The sequence below is a fragment of the Neoarius graeffei genome, chromosome 23 (assembly GCF_027579695.1).
Source record: "Neoarius graeffei isolate fNeoGra1 chromosome 23, fNeoGra1.pri, whole genome shotgun sequence".
In the NCBI taxonomy this organism is placed as follows: Eukaryota; Metazoa; Chordata; class Actinopteri; order Siluriformes; family Ariidae; genus Neoarius; species Neoarius graeffei.
In genome coordinates this window covers 53,820,783-53,844,312 of record NC_083591.1, presented here as the reverse complement: position 1 = coordinate 53,844,312, position 23,530 = coordinate 53,820,783, and the positions used below count along the sequence as shown (strand labels likewise).

At 39.5% G+C, this 23,530-nt stretch overlaps 1 protein-coding gene across 2 annotated transcripts; it reads left to right on the top strand.

Moving 5' to 3' along the window:
* Positions 1–6,086: 6,086 nt before the first annotated feature.
* On the top strand, positions 6,087–13,224 carry gata6 (GATA binding protein 6). 2 transcript variants are annotated; one of them, XM_060905473.1, is made up of 7 exons: positions 6,087–6,167; positions 7,116–7,961; positions 8,968–9,134; positions 10,997–11,122; positions 11,226–11,313; positions 11,403–11,503; positions 12,631–13,224. In XM_060905473.1, exons 2-7 carry the CDS (start codon positions 7,172–7,174, stop codon positions 12,796–12,798), a joined length of 1,440 nt encoding a protein of 479 aa, XP_060761456.1. In that variant the 5' UTR covers positions 6,087–6,167; positions 7,116–7,171; the 3' UTR covers positions 12,799–13,224. The 2 variants fall into 2 exon arrangements, with proteins under 2 accessions (XP_060761456.1, XP_060761454.1); XM_060905471.1 differs by having other exon boundaries at positions 11,400–11,503.
* The last annotated feature ends 10,306 nt before the right edge of the window (positions 13,225–23,530 follow it).

Genomic DNA, 23,530 nt, shown 5'->3' with positions numbered 1-23,530 from the left:
TTTTCTAGATCTATGTAAGGGAGAAAAACAACAACAACCACAACAAAAACAACAAACAAACAACATAAAATTAAATAAACACATCAAGTATATGCAGTGTAATAGGTAGTCTGAATTAATTAATAAATAATAAAAATTCAACAACAATAATAATATTAATAATAATAATAATAATAGAGCGTTTTTCTGCTGTAGCAAAGTCCTGCTTTGTTTCCAGCATGTCTTACACGTTACAAGGGCAAAGTACATCCGGGCAGAGATTAAAGCTTTAATAGTCTTCCCTCAGTTACAAAAAAAATAATGAAGTGTCTGCCGTCTGTTTAACACACACACACACACACACACACACACACACACACACACACACACACACACACACACACACACACACACCTCTTAACTTTGGTTATTTTACATACAAATGAGCAGATACACAAATACACAATACACAAACACCAGCATCATCACCAGCATCATAACTTCATAACATCATAACCCAGCTGTGTGCAGATGTTTAGGTTCACTTTGATAGTTTAATAACGCTGAAAATTACATTTAAGTAAACAAATGTATTAAAAAAGAAACTGGAAGTGAGGCTACACGAGGCTACACTAATATTCTATATTTATATTGATAATGTAATAAAATATCACACATACAATTAATTTGAAAACCATTTTATCTATAATTAAGAGTTGATTTGATGTGTTTATCTGTAATTATGATACAGGTGTTGTGTATCACCTTTTAGTATCACTGATATGAGCACACAGATAAACTGTGTTTTGAAAAGTTATCATACTTCAGTAATGAAGCGTGTTGTGTAGTAGGAATAATAATAATAATAATAATAATAATGTTTGCCAGGCATTTTTGTCATTGATTTTGTTTTATATTGAACGAATTGACAGTGTAGTGCAGTTTAGCGTGGTGTAGAATTGTAGTGTAGTTTAGGGGGGTGTAGGCCTGTAGTGTAGTTTAGGGGGGTGTAGGTCTGTAGTGTAGTTTAGGGGGCTGTAGGCCTGTAGTGTAGTTTAGGGTGGTGTAGGACTGTAGTGTAGTTTAGGGGGCTGTAGGCCTGTAGTGTAGTTTAGGGGGGTGTAGGCCTGTAGTGTAGTTTAGGGGGGTGTAGGCCTGTAGTGTAGTTTAGGGGGGTGTAGGCCTGTAGTGTAGTTTAGGGGGGTGTAGGACTGTAGTGTAGTTTAGGGTGGCGTAAGCCTGTAGTGTAGTTTAGGGGGGTGTAGGCCTGTAGTGTAGTTTAGGGTGGCGTAGGCCTGTAGTGTAGTTTAGGGGGGTGTAGGCCTGTAGTGTAGTTTAGGGGGGTGTAGGCCTGTAGTGTAGTTTATGGGGGTGTAGGCCTGTAGTGTAGTTTAGGGTGGCGTAGGCCTGTAGTGTAGTTTAGGGGGGTGTAGGCCTGTAGTGTAGTTTAGGGGGGTGTAGGCCTGTAGTGTAGTTTAGGGGGGTGTAGGCCTGTAGTGTAGTTTAGGGGGGTGTAGGCCTGTAGTGTAGTTTAGGGGGGGTGTAGGCCTGTAGTGTAGTTTATGGGGGTGTAGGCCTGTAGTGTAGTTTAGGGGGGTGTAGGCCTGTAGTGTAGTGGGGAAGCCATGGTTAGAGATGGTAGGAGAAGCGGCTTTGGGATGAAAGAGTTGCTGGTTTGATTCCCTGGACCAGCAGGAATGACTGAACTGCTCTTGAGCAAGGCATGTAACCCCTAACTGCCCTGTGTGTTGTACATCACTCTGGATAAAGGCATCTCCTAAATGCCTGTGGGGTAGTTTAGGGTGGGGTAGTGTAGTGTGGGGTGGGGTGGGGTAGGGTAGTGTACTGGCGTGTAGTATAGTGTAGGGTGGGGTAGTGTAGTTTGGGGTGGGGTAGGGTAGTGTACTGGTGTGTAGTATAGTGTAGGGTGGGGTAGTGTAGTTTGGGGTGGGGTAGGGTGGGGTAGGGTAGTGTACTGGTGTGTAGTATAGTGTAGGGTGGGGTAGTGTAGTTTGGGGTAGGATAAGGTGGGGTAGGGTAGTGTACTGGCGTGTAGTATAGTGTAGGGTGGGGTAGTGTAGTTTGGGGTGGGGTAGGGTGGGGTAGGGTAGTGTACTGGCGTGTAGTATAGTGTAGGGTGGGGTAGTCTAGTTTGGGGTAGGATAAGGTGGGGTAGGGTAGTGTACTGGCGTGTAGTATAGTGTAGGGTGGGGTAGTGTAGTTTGGGGTAGGATAAGGTGGGGTAGGGTAGTGTACTGCCGTGTAGTATAGTGTAGGGTGGGGTAGTGTAGTTTGGGGTGGGGTAGGGTAGGGTAGTGTACTGGCGTGTAGTATAGTGTAGGGTAGGGTAGTGTAGTTTGGGGTAGGATAAGGTGGGGTAGGGTAGTGTACTGGCGTGTAGTATAGTGTAGGGTGGGGTAGTGTAGTTTGGGGTAGGATAAGGTGGGGTAGGGTAGTGTACTGGCATGTAGTATAGTGTAGGGTGGGGTAGCGTAGTTTGGGGTAGGATAAGGTGGAGTAGGGTAGTGTACTGGCGTGTAGTGTAGGGTGGGGTAGTGTAGTTTGGGGTAGGATAAGGTGGGGTAGGGTAGTGTACTGGCATGTAGTATAGTGTAGGGTGGGGTAGCGTAGTTTGGGGTAGGATAAGGTGGAGTAGGGTAGTGTACTGGCATGTAGTGTAGTGTAGGGTGGGGTAGTGTAGTTTGGGGTAGGATAAGGTGGGGTAGGGTAGTGTACTGGCGTGTAGTGTAGTGTAGGGTGGGGTAGTGTAGTTTGGGGTAGGATAAGGTAGGGTAGTGTACTGGCGTGTAGTGTAGTGTAGGGTGGGGTAGTGTAGTTTGGGGTAGGATAAGGTGGGGTAGGGTAGTGTACTGGCGTGTAGTGTAGTGTAGGGTGGGGTAGCGTAGTTTGGGATAGGATAAGGTGGAGTAGGGTAGTGTACTGGCATGTAGTGTAGTGTAGGGTGGGGTAGTGTAGTTTGGGGTAGGATAAGGTAGGGTAGGGTAGTGTACTGGCGTGTAGTGTAGTGTAGGGTGGGGTAGTGTAGTTTGGGGTAGGATAAGGTAGGGTAGTGTACTGGCGTGTAGTATAGTGTAGGGTGGGGTAGTGTAGTTTGGGGTAGGATAAGGTGGGGTAGGGTAGTGTACTGGCGTGTAGTATAGTGTAGGGTGGGGTAGTGTAGTTTGGGATAGGATAAGGTGGAGTAGGGTAGTGTACCGGCATGTAGTATAGTGTAGGGTGGGTAGTGTAGTTTGGGGTAGGATAAGGTAGGGTAGGGTAGTGTACTGGCGTGTAGTGTAGTGTAGGGTGGGGTAGTGTAGTTTGGGGTAGGATAAGGTGGGGTAGGGTAGTGTACTGGCGTGCAGTGTAGTGTAGGGTGGGGTGGGATAGTTTAGGCCTTTACTGTTCTCAGTGTTTCTGTTTTTAATGATCATTACTAAAATTAATAAAATCCATCACAGAATTAAATTTATTTTTTGCATTTAAAAGGTACACTGTCACAGCAAATAATACGACAAAATAGTATGAAAAGTACCACTGTATTCGTTTATAATTTTGCGTAGAATTTAGTACTTAAAGTTACCGCTAAGTAAGTAAGGAAGGAAGTGAGTAAGTGAGTAAATGAGTATGCAAACAAACAAACAAACAAACAAAGTGACCATTAAATAAGTCAGTAAGGAAGGAAGGGAGTAAGTAAGTAAGTAAAGTGACCAATACGTAAGTATGTAAGGACGTGAGTGTGTATGCAAACAAACCAACCAACAAACAAACAAATAAAATGACCAATAAGTAATTACATAAGTAAGTAAATAAATAAAGTCACCAGTAGGTAAGTAAGTACCTAAAATGACAAACAAACAAACAAATAAAGTGTCCATTAAATCAGTCAGGAAGGAAGGAAGGGAGTAAGTGAGTGAGTCAGCAATTAAGTAAGAAAGTAAGTAAGTAAATAAATAAATAAAGTAACCAATAAGTAAGGAAGGAAAGACGTGAGTAAGTATGCAAACAAACAAACAATAAGCAAGTACATAAGAGAAAGAAAGAAAGAAAGAAAGAAAGAAAGAAAGTCACCAGTATGTAAGTCAGGAAGTACCTAAAATGACAAACAAACAAACAAAGTGGTGTCTAAATTATCAATAATAAATAAATAAATATTTCAAATAAGTAAGTTAGTAAATAAGTAAGTGCTTAAAATGATAAATAAGTTAATAAGTAAATAGGTGCCTAAATGAGCAATAAATGAATGAATGAATATAAAAGTAAATAAGTTCAAATATAAAATATAAAAATATTAAACATAAAGCAGTTATGAAATGCGAAATTGAAAATGTATGTTTAAAGATGAATCTGTTTATTTGTGTATTTTCTGTAGAAGGCCTCTGCGTTTGTTCCTCCTGATTTCCGGTTGTGTTGTCAGGGACTTTGGCGCTGCGCTGGATTTATTTTTATTTAATTTATTTTAATGAAAGTAAATAACTAAGAGTTCATGAGCGCGTGCTGCGGGTCGGATGAGTGTGAAGAAGAGGTGAGAGAGCTCAGGTGCTTTCACACACATTCATCACACACACACACACACACACACACACACACACACACACACACACACACACACACACACACCAGCTTTTCATCAATTCACATAAAGCCATGGTGTGTATTCGGCTTGAATGAATTATCTGCTGTTCAAAGGCTGAGTGAGTGTCAGCTGTAACATCCAGTGTTGAGTGTTTGTGCTCAGACCCTCACAGTCCCTCACCCTGCTTACCTGCTACACACACACACACACACACACACACACACACACACGCACGGTGCACAGCCCCGAGCCGGCGACTCACTTAAACTAATTACCGACGGCGTTCATTTACATCACACTGAACTTCCACAAACATTCACACTGCAGCAGTTCACAGTGATTCCATCACTCTGTGTGTGTGTGTGTGTGTGTGTGTGTGTGTGTGTGTGTGTGTGTGTGAGAGAGAGAGAGACAGAGAGCGAGACCTTTACTTTGATTTAACCTTTTACCTCTAACACACACACACACACACACACACACACACACACACACACACACACACACACACTAATATCGCTTATATTACATCAACAATCCTAAAAGAATACAGCAATAATAATAATAATAATAATAATAATAATAATAGTTATTTAAATAAACGCTTTTTAATTTTTGCATCTATCTATCTATCTATCTATCTATCTATCTATCTATCTATCTATCTATCTATCTATCTATCTATCTGTAGTTGGTATGTTGATCCACAGACAATTTTGCAAATATTTAGTTCTTTATAAACACATTTCCAGCCCATGATGGCTTAAATTTTTTAGATCATAAAATCAAACATGTTTCATTTTTATTTTTCGTTTATTTATAATTTTTCTATTTTCACATCTATACTGATGAGCGTGATTTTTTTTTTTTACATTTGGCTATTTTTACATAGTGAATATTTATATTTATAAAGGACATATATTATATTATATTATATTATATATTATATTATATTATATTATATTATATTATATTATATATTATATATCATTTAATGTTCTTAGTCTATTTGGAAATCACATATCTAAATATACAAGTGAAAGAGAGAATGAAATGAAATAAAAATGAATGTACAAAATAAATAAAACAAAATTAAATAAATCATAATAAACAAATATTTGTCATATAAAAATCAGGAAATATATTTTCCTGTGTATAATCTCACATCCTGCTGAGCTTTCACTGTAATGCTTATTTAATATAACATTTTAACAGGGCGTATATTGTAATATTTTGTATTTGATATTACAGCCTTTGGGTCTTTTGAATGAATTGATTTTAATAATAATAATAATAATAATAATAATAATAATAATAATAATGAGACGATGAGATAATAATAATAATAATAATAATATACGATGTGAGTTTGAGAAAGAAAGAAAGAAAGAAAGAATACACTCTATAAAAAGTCCCTGCCCCTATAACGTTATAACTATTGCGCATGCGCATACTGCCACCCAATCAGTGCCCAGTTTTTCGGAGGCCCCTCCTCTGCTAAACGTCGTTACAAGTCCACTGAAGCATCCATTCGGAAATGTTCTTGGAGAGCCGCAGTGGTGACATGAGAGCGCTGGATAGAACCAACACCCCGATGGAGAAACACCAGTAGAAGGTCAGTGGTGAAGTTTTTCCTCCATAAACCCCGAGTTTTCCTTCTGGTTCCTGTTGAAATCTCCGAGTGAAGCTTCAGAGAGAGAGAGAGAGAGAGAGAGAGAGAGAGAGAGTGTGTGTGCGCGCTGCACCGCGCCGCTGGAACGCGCTTTGGGTGCGCCGTCACCGTTAACTCTTATCTCCTGAGGGTCTTATCACGCGGTTATCTCCTTGTTGGAAAGACATATTGCGTTTGGTTTCCTATCTGGTACTATGTGTGTGTGTGTGTGGGGGGTTCTTTTGCAATAATGATGAGGCTCCACTGAAGGAGCACTGAGTCATGACATGGATGGAATGGATTCAGGAGTTTCTTCAGCAGGACAGGACAGGGAGACTAACTACTGTAGCTAACTACTTCTGACCACTGACTCCATGCAATGAGGTGCACTTCAGCTCAGTTCATATATTCCTATATCTAGGCTAAACTTCTAGTTTTTAAAACAATTTCTTTTCAAACCAACTTTAATAATAATAATAATAATAATAATAGGCAACATTTTTCATGGTACGTGGGCACTTTTTGTTATAAAATTGTAATAATCTTGGAAAAGACATCCATGAAAAAGGTTTCTGATTCTTGAGCTTTCTTTCTTGGACTTTCACTGTTACTAAATGTATTATGAAAAAGACAAAAAACAAATAAGGGTCTGTAAGACAACAGTTTGGAAGCATAGTGTGTTGTTGTTGTTGTTGTTGTTGTTGTTGAGTTCTCCTACCTGTTGATTTATTTATAAGTTTTGCATTGAAGATTTTCCCCCCAGAACTTTGGCACGAATCCTGAGAAAGTGTTGGTGTTGGTTATTGTTAGTGTAGCTGTAGGTGAAACTCGACCACACTGCATGTCGTACATTTTCCTCTTTTATTTTATTCTCTTGCTCCATTGTTCTGAAGTTTCTGTTCTTCCTTGCAGGCTCACTCCTCTCCTGTCCGTTTTCCCCATACCGCGAGCTACCACACGGTTCCTGGATGGACCTGGGCGAGCACAGCTGGTCCACAGTCAAGCGTGAAGTGTCCAGTAACCCGGGATCGCCGTCCGAGCAGAGCTGCGTCCACGGCGAGCGCAGGGACGAGTTGAGGACGTCGCCTCTGGACGCAGCGGGGAGTCGGCGCGCAGACACGCGGCCGCTGCCCACCTACGCCGCCTTCGGCCACCCGGTGAGTTCGGACGACGTGCCGCTTTTCGCGGACCTGGACCAGGCCGCTAAGCTCGGCGTGCACAAGCCCGGGATCGTAGTGGACCCCGGCGACATGTATTCGACGCTGGCCGCCTACGAGTCGCCGTCGGCAGCTTACATGCACTCCAGCCCTAACTCGCCGGTGTACGTGCCGACCTCACGGGTCGGCCCAATGATCCCGAGTCTGCCTTACCTGCAGTCGAGCGCGGCGGCGGCGTCACAACCAACCCACGCAGTCAGCAGCCACCCTGCGTGGTCACAACCCGCGCCCGAGAGCCCGTCGTCCTACAGCACCGGGAGTCCACACGCCACCTCCACCCGCTTTCACTACTCACCGAGCCCGCCGGTGAACAACGGCACAGCAAGGGACCCGAGCTACCCGAGCACGCTGAACGCCAGCGGCAGGGAGCAGTACCTGTCCCGGCCCCTGAGCGGCTCCTACACCGGGCCGTACGCGCCCTACGTGGGAGCGCAACTACCCCAGTTACCCACCGCGTGGCCCGCGGGGCCCTTCGATAACTCCATGCTGCATTCATTACAGAGCCGAGCGGCGCCGCTCTCCATCCGGCCCGGACCTGCAGGTACAGGAGACACACTCTCAAAACGTGTGTGTGTGTGTGTGTGTGTGTGTGTGTGTGTGTGTGTGTGTGTGTGTGTGTGTGTGTGTGTGTTTACGAAATCCTTTAAAAAGTGCCTCCTAGGACCATGTAAAGTTTCTTTCAGAACAGCTTAATAATAATAATAATAATAATAATAATAATAATAATAATAACAGAATGTTCACATATAATGTGTCTAAAATAATGTGTTGTGAATTCGTGTGCCTAAAAAATGTCAGGAAAATATTTATCAATCTTGAAGAGTGTTATAAGATTTAAGAAAGAAAAAAAAAACCATTGCCGACAATTAAAGCATAAACGCGACTCATTAAAATAATTTGATGACGTAATGCTGGTGTGTGAAAGGTGAAAGGAACCTTAATTAATAATCGTGCTTGAAAGAATTAGGATTATTTTGTCAGTAAAACATGCCTTTTATGCTTTCTAAATCTTTAATTTTTTTAATAACGAACGTAAAGAAACACGGGTTTAAATGTAAAATTAATATAACAGACACGAACAGCGTTTAAAGCCCGACTTTTACACAAAGCAGCTTGATTAAGCCTAAAGTCGGGTTTTTAGTTTAAACAGAAATATCTAAAAGTCTGGGGGGAAGAAAAAAAGAGCGGGTTTGAGACAAGTTTATTAAATATTTATAATTTAAGAGGTAGTGTATGTTTTGGGGTCTGATTCTCAAACGAACAAGAGATTCTGCGACATTTTCGATGTTTCATAAATATTGGAAATAAATTGAAAATAATTTTCTTACATATATATTTAAAAAACAAAGGGATCGGATATATGGACTAGGTTATGTTGGTAATTCTGTAAATAAATAAATAATTTCCCGAATATTTATTCATCCAGGTGAGTTTGAGATTAAAATCCTGAAAAGATCAAAATCAACCCAATTCCAGAAGACGCATCATTTATGCATTAATTTACGCCTCATTGACGTGCACGTGTGTCGTGTGTGTGTGTGTGCTAGACTTCCTCGAGGACGCGATGGAGAGTCGGGAGTGTGTGAACTGCGGCTCCATCTCCACCCCGCTGTGGAGGCGCGACGGCACCGGTCACTTTCTCTGCAACGCCTGCGGCCTGTACAGCAAGATGAACGGGCTGAGCCGACCATTAATTAAGCCGCAGAAGCGCATGGTGAGCTACAGGGGGTCATGTGGAGGAAAAAAAATCCTCACACGTTTATTATTTTTATTCAGGGGCTCGAGATGCGCACATTACGCACATGCGTAATGAATAATGATAGTCCAGGGGTCCTCACACTCTTTATAGGACTTCTGTAAAATAAATTCTACACACAGCCTGAGTAATGTTTTATGAATGATGCAAATGTATTTATTAAGACCATAGAGTTGCACCCATGGCAGCCATCATGCCCAGGTGGTACCAGGAAGACATCTTTTATCCCTTTTAGTGTCCCTTTAGTGTGTGCTACACTTTGGCACCATTTATTTCTAATAAATAAATAAATACATAAATAAAATAAAAATACACTTATCCTTATTACACACGTTTTTCATTTATTTCTATTCCTCAGCTTTCAACCAGCAGAACACAGTGTTAACAATTATTTCACTTTTTTTTTTTTTTTACTTAAAGGTACCAAACCAAATGTACTTTTCCTTGTTGCAATATTATTTACATTTTTAGTTTTTAGAATATATTTTATCTCTAATGGTGCATGCATGCAAAGGACCTTCACTTCGCTTTCAGTGAAATCTTAAAAGATCCGTACTAAACGTATAATACTGTAGCTCTCCCCTCCCTTTATGAACCTGGATCAGTCCAGCTTTTATAAACACAATGCTGTTTCAGACTCATTATTTAAACGCGTGCAGTAATATTTTCAATATTTATCGATTTATTTACAGCATTTAATTCTTAAACTTTCAACCCACACATTTATTTGAGTCACTTTCAGGAATAATGAAAGCAAATGGTACGTTCTGCTGTTTTAAGGTCCAGGTATCCAGGGTCCATGTTTTGTTGGAAGTGCATGAAGGAGTCTGGCTTTAACCGGCTTTTGGAGTAAAATGGTCCTGAAGGTCAAATTAAGAATCTTAGATTGCTCTTTCAGCTGAAACAAAATGTGTTTCCTTAAATCCACCACCATAAAGGGAACAGGACAGTTTGGAAACTTTATTTCTTCAACTGGAGGTCCAAGTGGAATTATTTATACACCGACTTGTTTTTAATGGTAAATGGTGGGTTGTGATTTGCACCACATTTAAAAATGACAGACTTCATTTGGAGATTTTTATTCATTTGAGACTACAGAACCGTCTCTGAAGTGCAATTTATTCTGATAATGAAATTAATCATTTGTATTTTTTAAAAATATTTGTGTTCTTGAGCATTTAAGCCGTCGATGAAAGTTTGTGATGGAGAGACTGTAATTTCTGTGTACGTAACATTTTATTTTGTTACAGTGGTGGAAAAAACACAACCCATCATTATCAAAGTTATTATATTTAGCCTGTTATCAAGTTTATCAAGTATCAGTAGTTATTATTAGCCGGTCAACTTGGACATAGTGGAAATTTCATGAATAGAAAGCTCTCTGGCTCAAATAAATAAATAAATAAATAAATAAATGGCTTAAATAATATTGTACATTTTATATTCATGAGCAAAATATTTGAAAAGTCCTTAAAATAATAATAATAATAATAATAATAATAATACTTCTTCTTCTTCTTCTTCTTATTATTATTATTCCTAAAGGAGTCTGTGGCCGCAAAACATTTGGAACTCCTCTAAATGCTATCTGAAAAGTTTAACAGAAGATATTTCAGTCTTTTGTTGTTAAATCAGTGAACATTTGATCTGTTTTGGGGCAAAACTTGAAAACTAAAACTTTAAACCACTTGTACAGGTTTATTCACTGCAAGCCAATCAGTTATGGATCAGATCCGCTGGAGTGATTAGTGTTTCCAGTGAGATAAGGAAGCAATCAAATTTGTTGAAAGTTAACGGATGATTGCTTTTTGTGTGTGTAGTCATCTTCCAGAAGAGTCGGTCTTTCCTGTGCGAACTGCCAGACCAGCACGACGACCCTGTGGCGCAGAAACGCAGAGGGGGAACCGGTGTGCAACGCATGCGGACTTTACACCAAATTACATGGGGTGTGTACGGCAGAACCACCACACTCTAACGACACACTCTGACTCGATTTATACATGAAATAAGTGAGAAGGTCAGCTCCAATGTCCAACCGTGTTTCATTAGGTACCACGGCCGCTGGCGATGAAGAAGGAAGGTATTCAGACGAGAAAAAGAAAACCGAAAAACTTGAACAAAACAAAGGGATCATCTGGTCAGTGAGAGGAAATAAAGAGCACAGTAAGATTTGATGTGTTGAGTTGAATCCCTGTAATCTAACGGAGTGATTGATTTGATCAGCAGGAAGCAGCTCTGTCCCTGTGACTCCAACATCATCATCATCTTCTGCCTCGGAAGAGAACTCAAAGAACAGTCCTCCATCTGCGCAGGTGGCCGTGACCTCGGTGAGTTACACAGAGACGACAGAGCATGTGTTATATCACAAATGCATATAGAACTCAATTAACATTACTCATAATAATATGTTGTTATTATTATTATAATATGTACTATATAACCATGTAATAACAGTCTGCGCAAAACTAGTTTTTTTTGTGTGTAAAAATGTACAGAAAATATAAAATGTCCTAAAAAATCAATCAGATTTCATATTTTGTAAAAATCTATAAAATATTTTTTTTAAAAACCAAAATGATTTTTATAAATTTATATGAGAAATGATCTATAACCTTCAGTTATAGTGGCAACACTCCACCATGCATTTGATATGAAATAAAACATCAATATAGACACACATACATAAAATACGATTTTTATTTTGCGAAACCGGCTATTCATTTTAGTTCCCATGGCAACACTCATAGCATAGAACTCGTCTGATCACCTTTTAAAAGTAATACAACATATAACAATATACATTTTTAAAATATATGCTTAAAAAATATGATTTTGTTTTGAGAAATGAGCAAAAGACTGTAGTCATCATGGCCACAATCCTTATCACACTCAGGCAATCAGAATTAATATTAAATAAAAATTTATAAAAATAGAAAAATATCCTTAAAAAAAAGATTTTGTTTTGGGAAATGACGTATACCTGGATATTGTATTTTAGTTGCCATGGCAACAGATTTCCATGCACTGTGTGTGTGTGTATCTGTGTGTGTGTGTGTGTGGGTGGGGGGGGGTTAAATCTAGAACACTTAAGCTTTCTAAATAAATAAATAAATAAAACATTTATTAATAATAATAATAATAATAATAATAATAACAAAAAATTTTTTATATATAATTATATGTAATTTTTAAGAATATTTATTTATTGTTAACAATAATAATAATAAGAATAAGAATAAGAATTTGAAATTGTTTTATATATAATTATGTAATTTAAAAAATATATATTTATTGTTTTTATTTATTTATTTAACACTTTTTCTTTATACTATTTTATTATATTATATTTATTTATTATATTATTTTATTATATTATATTTATTTATTATATTATTTTATTTATTTATAAAAGACAAAATGGCACATATGGATTATTATTATTATTAAATTGTAGGTGAATTCCTCCACTATGGTGGGTCATATAGACGTTCCAGGCACCACGGGCTCCATAGTGAAGTACCCTGGCCAGGACGGTCTGTACACTAACGTGGGATTAATGTCCACCAGCGACGTGGCGGCGTCTGTACGAAGTGACACGTGGTGTCCCATGGCTCTGGCCTGACACTGACCTGCCTGTGTGGGATTAAAAAGCACCTCATCGTTCTACTCCACCTCTCCACATCATCCCTGGCATTCATTTGCAAAATGGCTGCTTACATCACGGGTCTGGAGTCACCCTGAGAAAAAACAAAACAAAAAGCCCCCCAACAACTCTCTTTCCGTGCTCATGACTTTTCTTCGGCTTTGGAGAGCTTGTGCAAAAAGAAAAAAGAAAAAAAAAACAAAAAACAAAACAAAAAACAACAAAAAAAATCCTACTACTCCAGTTTTTTTGGAAATACACACTCTGGATGTTAATCATGAAGACTACGAGTGCCGATCCACATTGTGCCTTTGGTACTTTTTTCTGAACCACACACTGCACTGTGAGTGTCGCTCCGAGGAGTACATGGATCAAAACGCCTTTCTCTTGTGTGTGTGTGTGTGTGTATGCATATTTTATATATATATATATATATATATATATATATATATATATATATATATATATATATATATATATATATAAACTTCTAATAGATATTTTTCCCACTTGGAAAGAGAGAAATTGATTGGATCAGAAGATAAATATTTTCCAACAGAATTTCTTTTCAGTTTTTAACGGAAAGTTTTTTTTTAAAAATGTTAAATCTAAAATCGTTAAAACTGGAATTAAAGATTGTGCCGCCCCTCCCCCATCCTAAATGAATGAATTGTATTTATAATGCTGGCTGTTTAAGATTAATGCTTATATTTGTCAAATAAAGATAATGTCTGTTAGCGTAGGACCGAAGCCTTGCTCCTTGTTTTGTTTTGAAGCCTCCTTGTTCATGAGCATGTCTGTGTTTGCTGTTGGTGTTGGTGGAGCTGATCGATTCGATCCTCGTCTGCACACAAGGTTCTGTTTAAAAAAAAAAAGAAAGTTAAAAAAAAGCTCTTATTTCAATTTGACTGTAATTGTAACGGATGAATACAGGGTATCTGGTTGCTTTTTTTTAAGCTTCTTGTTTGATTCTTTTACGTGACAAATCAAGAGCATGAGCTTTAATGTTCAAAGGTACTTTTACTCTTGTTGTGCTGATTATGTAGGACAGAAAGGGTGAAAAATGCATGATGTTTCGTACAATTACAGAAACAAACGAAAACAATAGGTGATATCTTTTCGAACAAATCGCACTCAGAGAATCTTTACTGGTGCATTATTTTGTTACACACACAAATACAAGAGTTTCTTTTCCTTGGTTTAAGATACATAACTACCTAATGTAACACACTGGTATGCAAATACTCGAATATTTTTTTTCTTGGAAATGTTTATCCTTTTATTTTTTTCTCACAATGAAATATAGTTAAATATATACATTGAGGGAAAAAAATTGGTTTGGATTTTGGATTATTATAATTTGACTGATTTTTTTTCTTCTTCATTATCATTCTGGCCACAGATAAGCTGTTAAAATAATTCATGACCCAAGTGACTCACTGAGTCGCGTCCCAAATGGAGGCTCAAGAGCTTCAGAGTTGATATACGGTTATCCCTGAATGATCCATTTAAACGTCGTTTGACTTTAAATAGAGTCTCGGGAGCACTAGAAGGACCTTAAAGGAGGATCTAATGAAGCTGAACCTCCTCAGAGTCTCTCACTAAAGCGGGAGAACTTTTAGTTTGGATGTTCTGGTGTGTGTGTGTGTGTGTGTGTGTGTGTGTGTGTGTGTGTGTGTGTGTGTGTGTATGAGAGAGAGAGAGAGAGAGAGAGAGAGTAACACAAGCAACATTCAATGACAATCCTTTTGTTTTTTTTTCTTTTTTCATTATGTAGTTATTTATTTCTTTTAAAAAAATGTTGTGCTGTGTTTCTTCAAGGTGTTTTCTTGTTTTTGTTTCATTTTATTTTGCATTAATGTATTTGTATTTTTTGGGCCAATCATTTCATTTTAAAACATAGAAGGCTTCGTCCTATGTCCAGATCGAGTCTCTGTGTTGTTGTTGTTGTTGTTGTTGTTGTTGTTGTTGTTGTTGTTTCATTCTATCAAAAATTTCCAAGGGGTTAAAATGTTAAGTGTTTGATCCTTCACCGATTTGTCCTGACTACAAATGGAAGCCATTTTGTCTGTTTTGTTTTTTTCTGCGTTTCCTGATACACTGTGTCTCTTCGTCCTCTTCCGTGTGCTGAATAGACTCTTGAGTAAAGGCATGTCAGCTATTTTTTTCATCCCGAAACCCCAAGCATTTTACTGCGAATGTTGCGAATGTTGCGAATGCTTCGAGTTCACCCACACTGGACAAATAAACAAGAGCAGGAACTTAACTGACGAACTTTTCTTATTCCCCCCCCCTTTTAATTTGTTGACATTCATATGGAAATGTGAAGGAATTCAGGATCGTGATGTTTAATTTGTCGAGTGCTTCTTGTTGGTTATCTTGTAGGCCACAGATAACAGATAAGCTGTTAAAATAACACCATCCACGTGACACGCTGGGAATAATATCACTCCGTCTTCAACGGTGTATCACCGTCCCTGCTGATTAATGCAGCAAGCAATCAGAAGTAATAATAATAAGCAGAATAAGAATTAAAAATGCTCAGATTTGATCTGAGAAATATGAAGTATGATTTTCTGACTGTCATCATACTCAGTTACTAATATTATTATTAGTATTACTTTTATTGCAAGTTAACTTACTTTAACTTACTAAATTGGTATCATTTGAAATATACATTACTATAAATAGCAAAACATCTGAGTACTTCACACACACACACACACACACACACACACACACACACACACACACACACACACACACACACACACAGACACACACACACACACACACTCCAATTCTCATATTTAGTTCCTCTTCTAGTCTCTGTCTCTTCTTCCTGTAGTATAGATTCTTGCCTGTAATTACAAATACAAAAAAAAATCACAGGTTTATATTCATTATATTATTCGAATACGTTATCATTTCTATAGTAACAGCTCATTCATAAGCTCGGCATAATCTAAGCCTAATGATACACCAATAAATAATTCTTTTTATTTTTTTCGCAGTCTGGTTTCCATCAAATCCCGCGCTCTGATTGGCTGGCGAGCGGGTCCGTATCTGTACCGTATGGACCCCAGGTACAGACCTCTGGCGACTCGCTCGTTCACAACAACAACAAACAATTTTTGTCAGCATTTATTTTTGCATTTCTCAGGAGAATAGCATTAATTTTACAGCATGGATAGCGATAATGACAGTGTTCACAGTGAAAGCGAGTTTTACTACCCTGAGGAAGAAGAAATAAAAGAAAACATTTCAGGAGAAAGCTAAAAACCTCTAACTGTTGCTAACGCCGAGCAAAAACATGGCTGAATCCTGAATGACTCAATTTTGTATAAATAGGGGACTACATAGGCAGCAAAACATAGTTTTTTTTTCCTGCCATGGAAGTGCACTTGTATACCGAGGAGGAAGCAATTTGCATTACAGCCGTGAATGAGGATTCAAAATAGCATTAATTTTACATCATGGATAGCGATAACGACAGTGTTCACAGCGAAAGTGAGTTTTACTATTCTGAGGAAGACAAAGAAAATATTTCAGGAGAAAGCTAAAAACCTCTAACTTGCTAACGCTGAGCAACGCTGAGTTTTTTTTCCTGCCATGGAAGTGCACTTGTATACTGAGGAGGAAGCAATTTGCATTACAGCCGTGAATGAGGATTCAAAATGGCGGCTCGGCTCGGTTTTCCCTTTCGGGCGCTCTCGTTTTCTGTTAGAATTTGGTAAAGAAAAAAAATATTATTTACCAGCTTAAGGTCGATCCGTATGGTGAAATACCGTGACCTCGGCCTTGAATACTGACCTCGGCCCAGAGGGCCTCGCTCAGTACTTTCAAGACCTCGGTCACGATATTTCACGATACGGACCTCCCAGCTGGTAAATAACATATATATATATATATATATATATATATATATATATATATATATATATATATATATATATATTACATAGACACGAGTGTTTTACTGGGAAATACATCACTTGTATTTTTCATACGAGCTCCATCCAGGACATGGCGAACCAAAACCGTGACAAATCTCTATATGTCACTCGTGAAGAAATCAATAAATTGTTTTGGGGACTTTTTAATTTGTGAATGTATCGATCTAATACAAAGAAAATCACACGTTAGCTTGAAGATATGAAGTTTATCTTTTTGTGTTGAAAAACTCGCATTTTTCATCTGAAATACATCACAGGTCTGAGCGACATATTTAAATAATATTGCCTGGCTTTTTTTCATGGTATTTCAGATATATTCGATTCAGCTAGCATGATACTGAACGAGTCGAAGATAATTATTATTATCATCCATACACATTCCTTTCGGGTGTTCAATGCAGCTTTCGCTTTCAAAATTGTCTCAAAATCTTCCATATTTAGTGAAGCAAACCTGGTGGCCATGTCTCATCTCATCTCATTATCTCTAGCCGCTTTATCCTGTTCTACAGGGTCGCAGGCGAGCTGGAGCCTATCCCAGCTGACTACGGGCGAAAGGCGGGGTACACCCTGGACAAGTCGCCAGGTCATCACAGGGCTGACACATAGACACAGACAACCATTCACACTCACATTCACACCTACGGTCAATTTAGAGTCACCAGTTAACCTAACCTGCATGTCTTTGGACTGTGGGGGAAACCGGAGCACCCGGAGGAAACCCACGCGGACACGGCGAGAACATGCAAACTCCACACAGAAAGGCCCTCGCCGGCCACGGGGCTCGAACCCGGACCTTCTTGCTGTGAGGCGACAGCGCTAACCACTACACCACCGTGCCGCCCTGGTGGCCATGTTTGTTTACAAATTGTTCCAGTCACTCACTCGCTTGCGTGGAGGTTTTACATCTCCAACATGTGGTGTCATGTCGTCTTGACGATCATGCGATATCGTAAACCATATTCAACACTCATTGTCCATTGTGTAGAGTGGTATAATACATGTAAGATAAGCGATATGTTAACAATATTGCATGCTATTAAACCAAATGAATGAAATTTGATAGAAGAGAACAGAACACGTTTTTATTCAATTGAAAAAGTGTCCTGTATGTATAATAATTCCTGATATTTCACTCCGATGACGTCACTCCCAGTGTTTTCCCGCTGACTTTTTGTTTGCGCGTTGTCAAAATGGCGAACCGGGTCAAAATTAAAATTCTTTTGATTAACTTGTGTATTTTTTTTTTATTTTTGCGGATGTGTCCGTATAATGTAAAGAACATTACATGGTGGTGCGAAGATGTGAAGTTTATCCTCTCGTGTTGAAAATATTTTCACCACTCGAAGATAAACTTTATATCTTCACGCAACCATATATACTGTAACAAAAAAAAACAAACCTGTAATCACTGTAATCACGTCCAATCACAGGGTGAAGGAGTCTCCAGTTTCAGGACACCTCTGGGACAGGAAAGAGACGCTGGTGAAGGACTGACTGATTATATTATGCTGTAACTAATTTCAATATGGACTTGAAATGTGCACAACGTTAACTGTAACTAAGTACAAATGGATAAAAATCATTGTTCAATACGTTACGGATTTTTAAAACACTTGAACAGAACGTGCTGTTATTGGAAACTAATCAACACTGTCCACGGGAACAGGAACCCAGCAAGTGTTTTGTTCCTCAATTCCTTACTCATCATCAAAAACGATCTATTTTTCACAGATTGATCACCACTTAGTTTTTCTTTCTTTCAGGATTTTATGGCCTCTTTCTGATCTGAGGTTAGGAGTGTTATTTGTTGCTGTGAACTTTGGCTTATAAGTGCAGTGAACTTTGACCTGGGGGTTGCACTGTGATTGATGACTGATCAACGACGTCTTTGCTCTTTCGTGTGCTCGCTGGACGCATTCTTTGACACAGGCAGGCAGATACAGTGTTGTGTTGAAACGCATGGTGCGAAGAGAATTTGAGGTGTGTGTGTGTGTGTGTGTGTGTGTGTGTGTGTGTGTGTGTGTGTGTGGACCGAATGTGATTCAGTGATGAAATATTTTGGAAGAAATTCCATTCATTGCTCCAAAAAAACAAAACAAAACTCATATTTTGGTCAACTTAGAGTAACTTGTCTTGAGAACAATTTCTTTTTTTTTTTTTTCATCCTGGGTCAATTTGTGTCTCTGTTTGTTCAGTTGCAACACCATCATAAGACCAGACCAGCCCAGACAAGCATTTCCACAGAGTAAACACTTGCTCTCCCTGCTGCCCTTTTGAACTGTGCATGCCCTCTCTCTCTCTCTCTCTCTCTCTCTCTCTCTCACAGTACCAGCCACAACATAAACCTCAGGAACTCGGGAACACACACCATCAATAACAGCTTTGGCACGAGAACTCAGAACTCACTTACAGTGCTGTAACGTCACATTGTGTTCCAGCTCCCTGTTCCTGTCACCGCGCTGCTCTGTAGCTGAAGAAGATTTATCTCGAAGCATTAGGCTGCGCACTTGGCTTGTATGACATATTACTATGGGAGTTTATAGAGTGTTAGGATCAGGGAGGGATTTAGGCTAAAAGTTTTTCCCTGAAATATTTGCGAAAGCTGTGCTGCGTAGAACTGGTAGTAAGCCTACGAGATGGAATTTGTAGCTTCAACATGCACGACTGCAAAGGTTGGCAGGCAAGAGTTCAACAAATCAGCGTGTTCTTCATAAATAAACATGAGGCCTTCACTAGGCTGAGAGGAAATGGTATAGTTCAGTCGAATTAAAATATTCTCCAAAATCCGTCGAAGAAAAATTGTTGATTTGCTGCGTCGTCGTTTCCCTCAAGGACACTTTCCCCCCCCATCGCATCATGTAATATAAGCCAGGTGATTATCTGCCTTTGACCTCATCGCTGAGGTTTCTTTGTGTTTAAGCAACACATATTTATGGAAACATGCTTGCCAGGTTGTGTATCTGCCCGCTTCGGATGAGACAAATTACAAACTATGCTTTGAATATTTAAGGCTGGCAAAATGAAAGAACAAATATTTATTTTGCTGAAAATTTATGGTTGGCACAAGAGAGCGAAAGAGAGCGCCTGTATCCTGAGAGAACCCGGTGCTGAAAACAAACACAGGTTCATCCTTATGTATTTTAAACATTGTATAAGCATTTCTTTCCATTCCAGTCCACTATAAGTACAAAACGAAACTGTCAGTGACGGCGTAGCTCACTCCGGTCCTGTCTAGTCCAGAAGGAACGATCGAAAGTGGGACACCTTGCGCAATAAATGTTGCAAGCTACTGTATATACACTATATACAAGCTATATATAGAAGTGATATCCACCCTAGGAATGCCAGAAAGAATCCAAAACGGCGAGGAATTGATCAAGAAGAAGAGATTTTTGTTGAACTGCTTAAGGCATTAAAGCTTAATTAGTCCATAACTTCATTAGTAATTGTAATTAAGCAAATCTGGGTAGAAGTTCTATGCACCCTAGGTACCCCTACCTTCATGAGAGAAAGAATCAAAATAGATGAAGGATTGATGGAGAAGAAGCGATTTGTGTGTAAACTGCTCGTTATGGATTGATTAATTATTCCATATCTTCATTATTAATTGCAATTATGCAAATTTAGATAGAAGCTATATGCACCCCAGGCAGACCGACCTTCCTGCCAAAAAGAATAAAAATCAGTGAAGAATTGAGAGAGAAGAAGCGATTTTCATGAAATGTGGATGACGATGGACAACACATGATGGCATAAACTTCACCTGTCGGCCGGATGAGCTAATAATAATCAACAACAGGGCCCTGGTCAAGTCCAAAGTGGCAACGTGAATTATTTTCCAATGACATCATGCCCTGAAGTGTTTTATTCCTCTTACGCCACATGCATTTACCAAATATTACAATTAATATATTTTTTAAATGATGTCATATTATTTATCCATTTATAATGACGTTTAAGTGGTGTAGTGGTTAGCGCTGTCGCCTCACAGCAAGAAGGTCCTGGGTTCTGGGTTTGAGCCCTGGGGCCGGCGAGGGCCTTTCTGTGTGGAGTTTGCATGTTCTCCCCGTGTCCATGTGGGTTTCCTCCGGGTGCTCCGGTTTCCCCCACAGTCCAAAGACATGCAGGTTAGGCTAATTGGTGGCTCTAAATTGACCGTAGGTGTGAATGTGAGCGTGAATAGTTGGTTGTCTCTGTGTCAGCCCTGTGATGACCTGGCAACTTGTCCAGGGTGTACCCCACCTCTCGCCCATAGGCAGCTGGGATAGGCTCCAGCTTGCCTGCGACCCTGAAGAACAGGATAAGCGGCTACAGATAATGGATGGATGGATGGATGGATGGATGGATGGATGGATGGATAGTTACATTTAATGCAGTGGAACATCCGGGGGGGTAAAAGTTAGCTCCTGTTCATTAGTCATTATAGCAGATATAAAGAGTCTTTTCCTCACCAGACTTTCTTTGTCTTGAAGTTAATATTTTCAGCAAATTTCATTGGTTTATTTCCCAAAATATGAACAAACTGGTAGCTGAATTTAAACCACCGCGACCCTGACCAGGCAGTTACCAAGGATGCAGTAAATGTTCATTTTAGTGAACATGTTCTTTAATTTGTCCCATCAACTTCATATTTGACCACTTTCTCCTTTTTTTTGCCTCCCGACTGATCAAATTGAATCGAATCAAATCGTGAGCCTACTATTCATTAAATCTGTGTATTCATATTCACTTACATCCCTAATGTAGATTTTAGAAACCGAAACAGGAACTGATCCTGACTTGGTTTCATAGAACACCTTGAAGCAAGCCGGAAAAATAAAACACATTTACTGAGGGGTGTGTGCGGCAAAGGGGCGGAGCTGGAAACCTATGCAAAAGTTGTTCATTCATTGGTTATTTCCAGCAACTGAGTCAACTCTGAGTTGAACTGCTTTCTCATTGCAAATGATTCGATTCAATTTGCTTGGAATATTTTGATGATCATTTGCACAAATGATTGTGACAAAACATTCTACGACAGCTACCTAAACGAACTGTACCAACACACCAGAGTTTCATTTACATGGACCGAATTGTGCGAAAACATCCTTCGAGCTATAAGAGAGTAGTTTGGATTATTTCAGCATTTTCAACATGTCCTGGATCAAAAAGCCTTCCCTGCACTGGGAACTCAAAATTTACTCAGTGAGTTAGAAAGTCTACGTTATGCTAAAATCTCAATCGAAAGTCCACGTCTCAGCCAGAGTAAACAGTATAATGGTCTAAGGACTGACTCTGCGAAAGCTGGAAGCCTCAGGCTGTTTAACTGCTCCCTGGGAGGGTTCTCCACCTGATCTCAGTTCAGTCTTCTCAAAGCTGCCAGAGAATGTGATAAGATCACAGCAATTTGTGGTTTCCTAGAAAGATTAAGCTCCATTTCCACCAAACGGTTTATAAAATAAATATACAGTAGCTGCTAGAACACTAAGTTACTACACATGGTATATTTTCTTCTAATTTTAACGACACCATGGAATTAATTTACAGAGTATTGGTGGAGAAATATTCACAAACAGTTCAACCACGATCCATTTTGTGATGTAAACATCAACATGATGATGCCTCACTATACCAGAGATGTAGTCATGTCACCTTGGGTATTTCTCAATAAGCATTCTTTTGTACTTGTTTGACATCATGTTTTATTGGCCAAGAATAATCAGAAAATCCAATCCTGAAGAAAAACAAGAACTTAAAACATTTCAAATACCTGCAAGAGTTTTTGGTCCTATCCAAATATCAATGATACCTTGGTTAGCAACTTGCCAATAAGTATTATCAAAGTCAAAGTCCTTCCTGTGCCAGGACCTGATCTTCCCAGGCAGTCTCCCATCCCAGTACTAACCAGGCCCTAAGGGGCATTGGGTGGCACAGATCTCCGCTTCTATAACCCTTGGCCTCTCGCCTATACAGCTAGAGTTACAGTGGGGGGGGGGCTGGTCCTCTGGTAACTGCAAGAGTTTGATTTCCCACTCACGTCTATATTGCAGTGTGCCTTACCAGATGGCAGTAGATACCATTTTTATGATGGTCTTTGGTATGACCCACCCATGAGTAGAACTTGCACACTCACTACTGATCGCAAGGCGGACATGCTAACCACGAGGCCAACTCACAGTAACAAGTATTATAGTCAGTGAATATTTGCTCATTGAGTACAAGCAAATCCTGAACTTATTCTACCTTTCATCAGGACAAGGACTCATTTAGCGAAGTTAGCAATGTAGCCGTAACCTCCTGTGCTAAGCTGCTAGCACTAGGACAGAGCACCTCACAAACTCTTATAGGAAGGTTCTCCATCTTTGTGTCCTTGCAAGGTACAGAAACTTGGCAAGAAGGTTCTTTGCAGGGACATGTTGGTTTGGTGCGTCCAAGTCTATTTTCAGGCTTGATGCATCATGAAGCCAATCCAGGCTTCCAATCCAATCAAGGCTTGATGGAGCCTTGATGGAGCCAATCCAGGTCAAATCGTCATGCATGAAAAATATGAAATGTATACAAATTCCAGGAATGTCTAAAAGTCAAAGTCCTTCCAGTGCCAGGAACTGGTCTTCCCAGGCAGTCTCCTGTCCCAGTACTAACCAGGCCCTTAAGGCACATTGGGTGGCGCCAGTCTCTGCTTCTATAGCCCTCGACCTCTTGCCTATACAGCTAGGGTTACAGTGGGGGGCTAGTCCTCTGGTAACTGCGAGAGTTTGACTCCCCACTCGCATCTC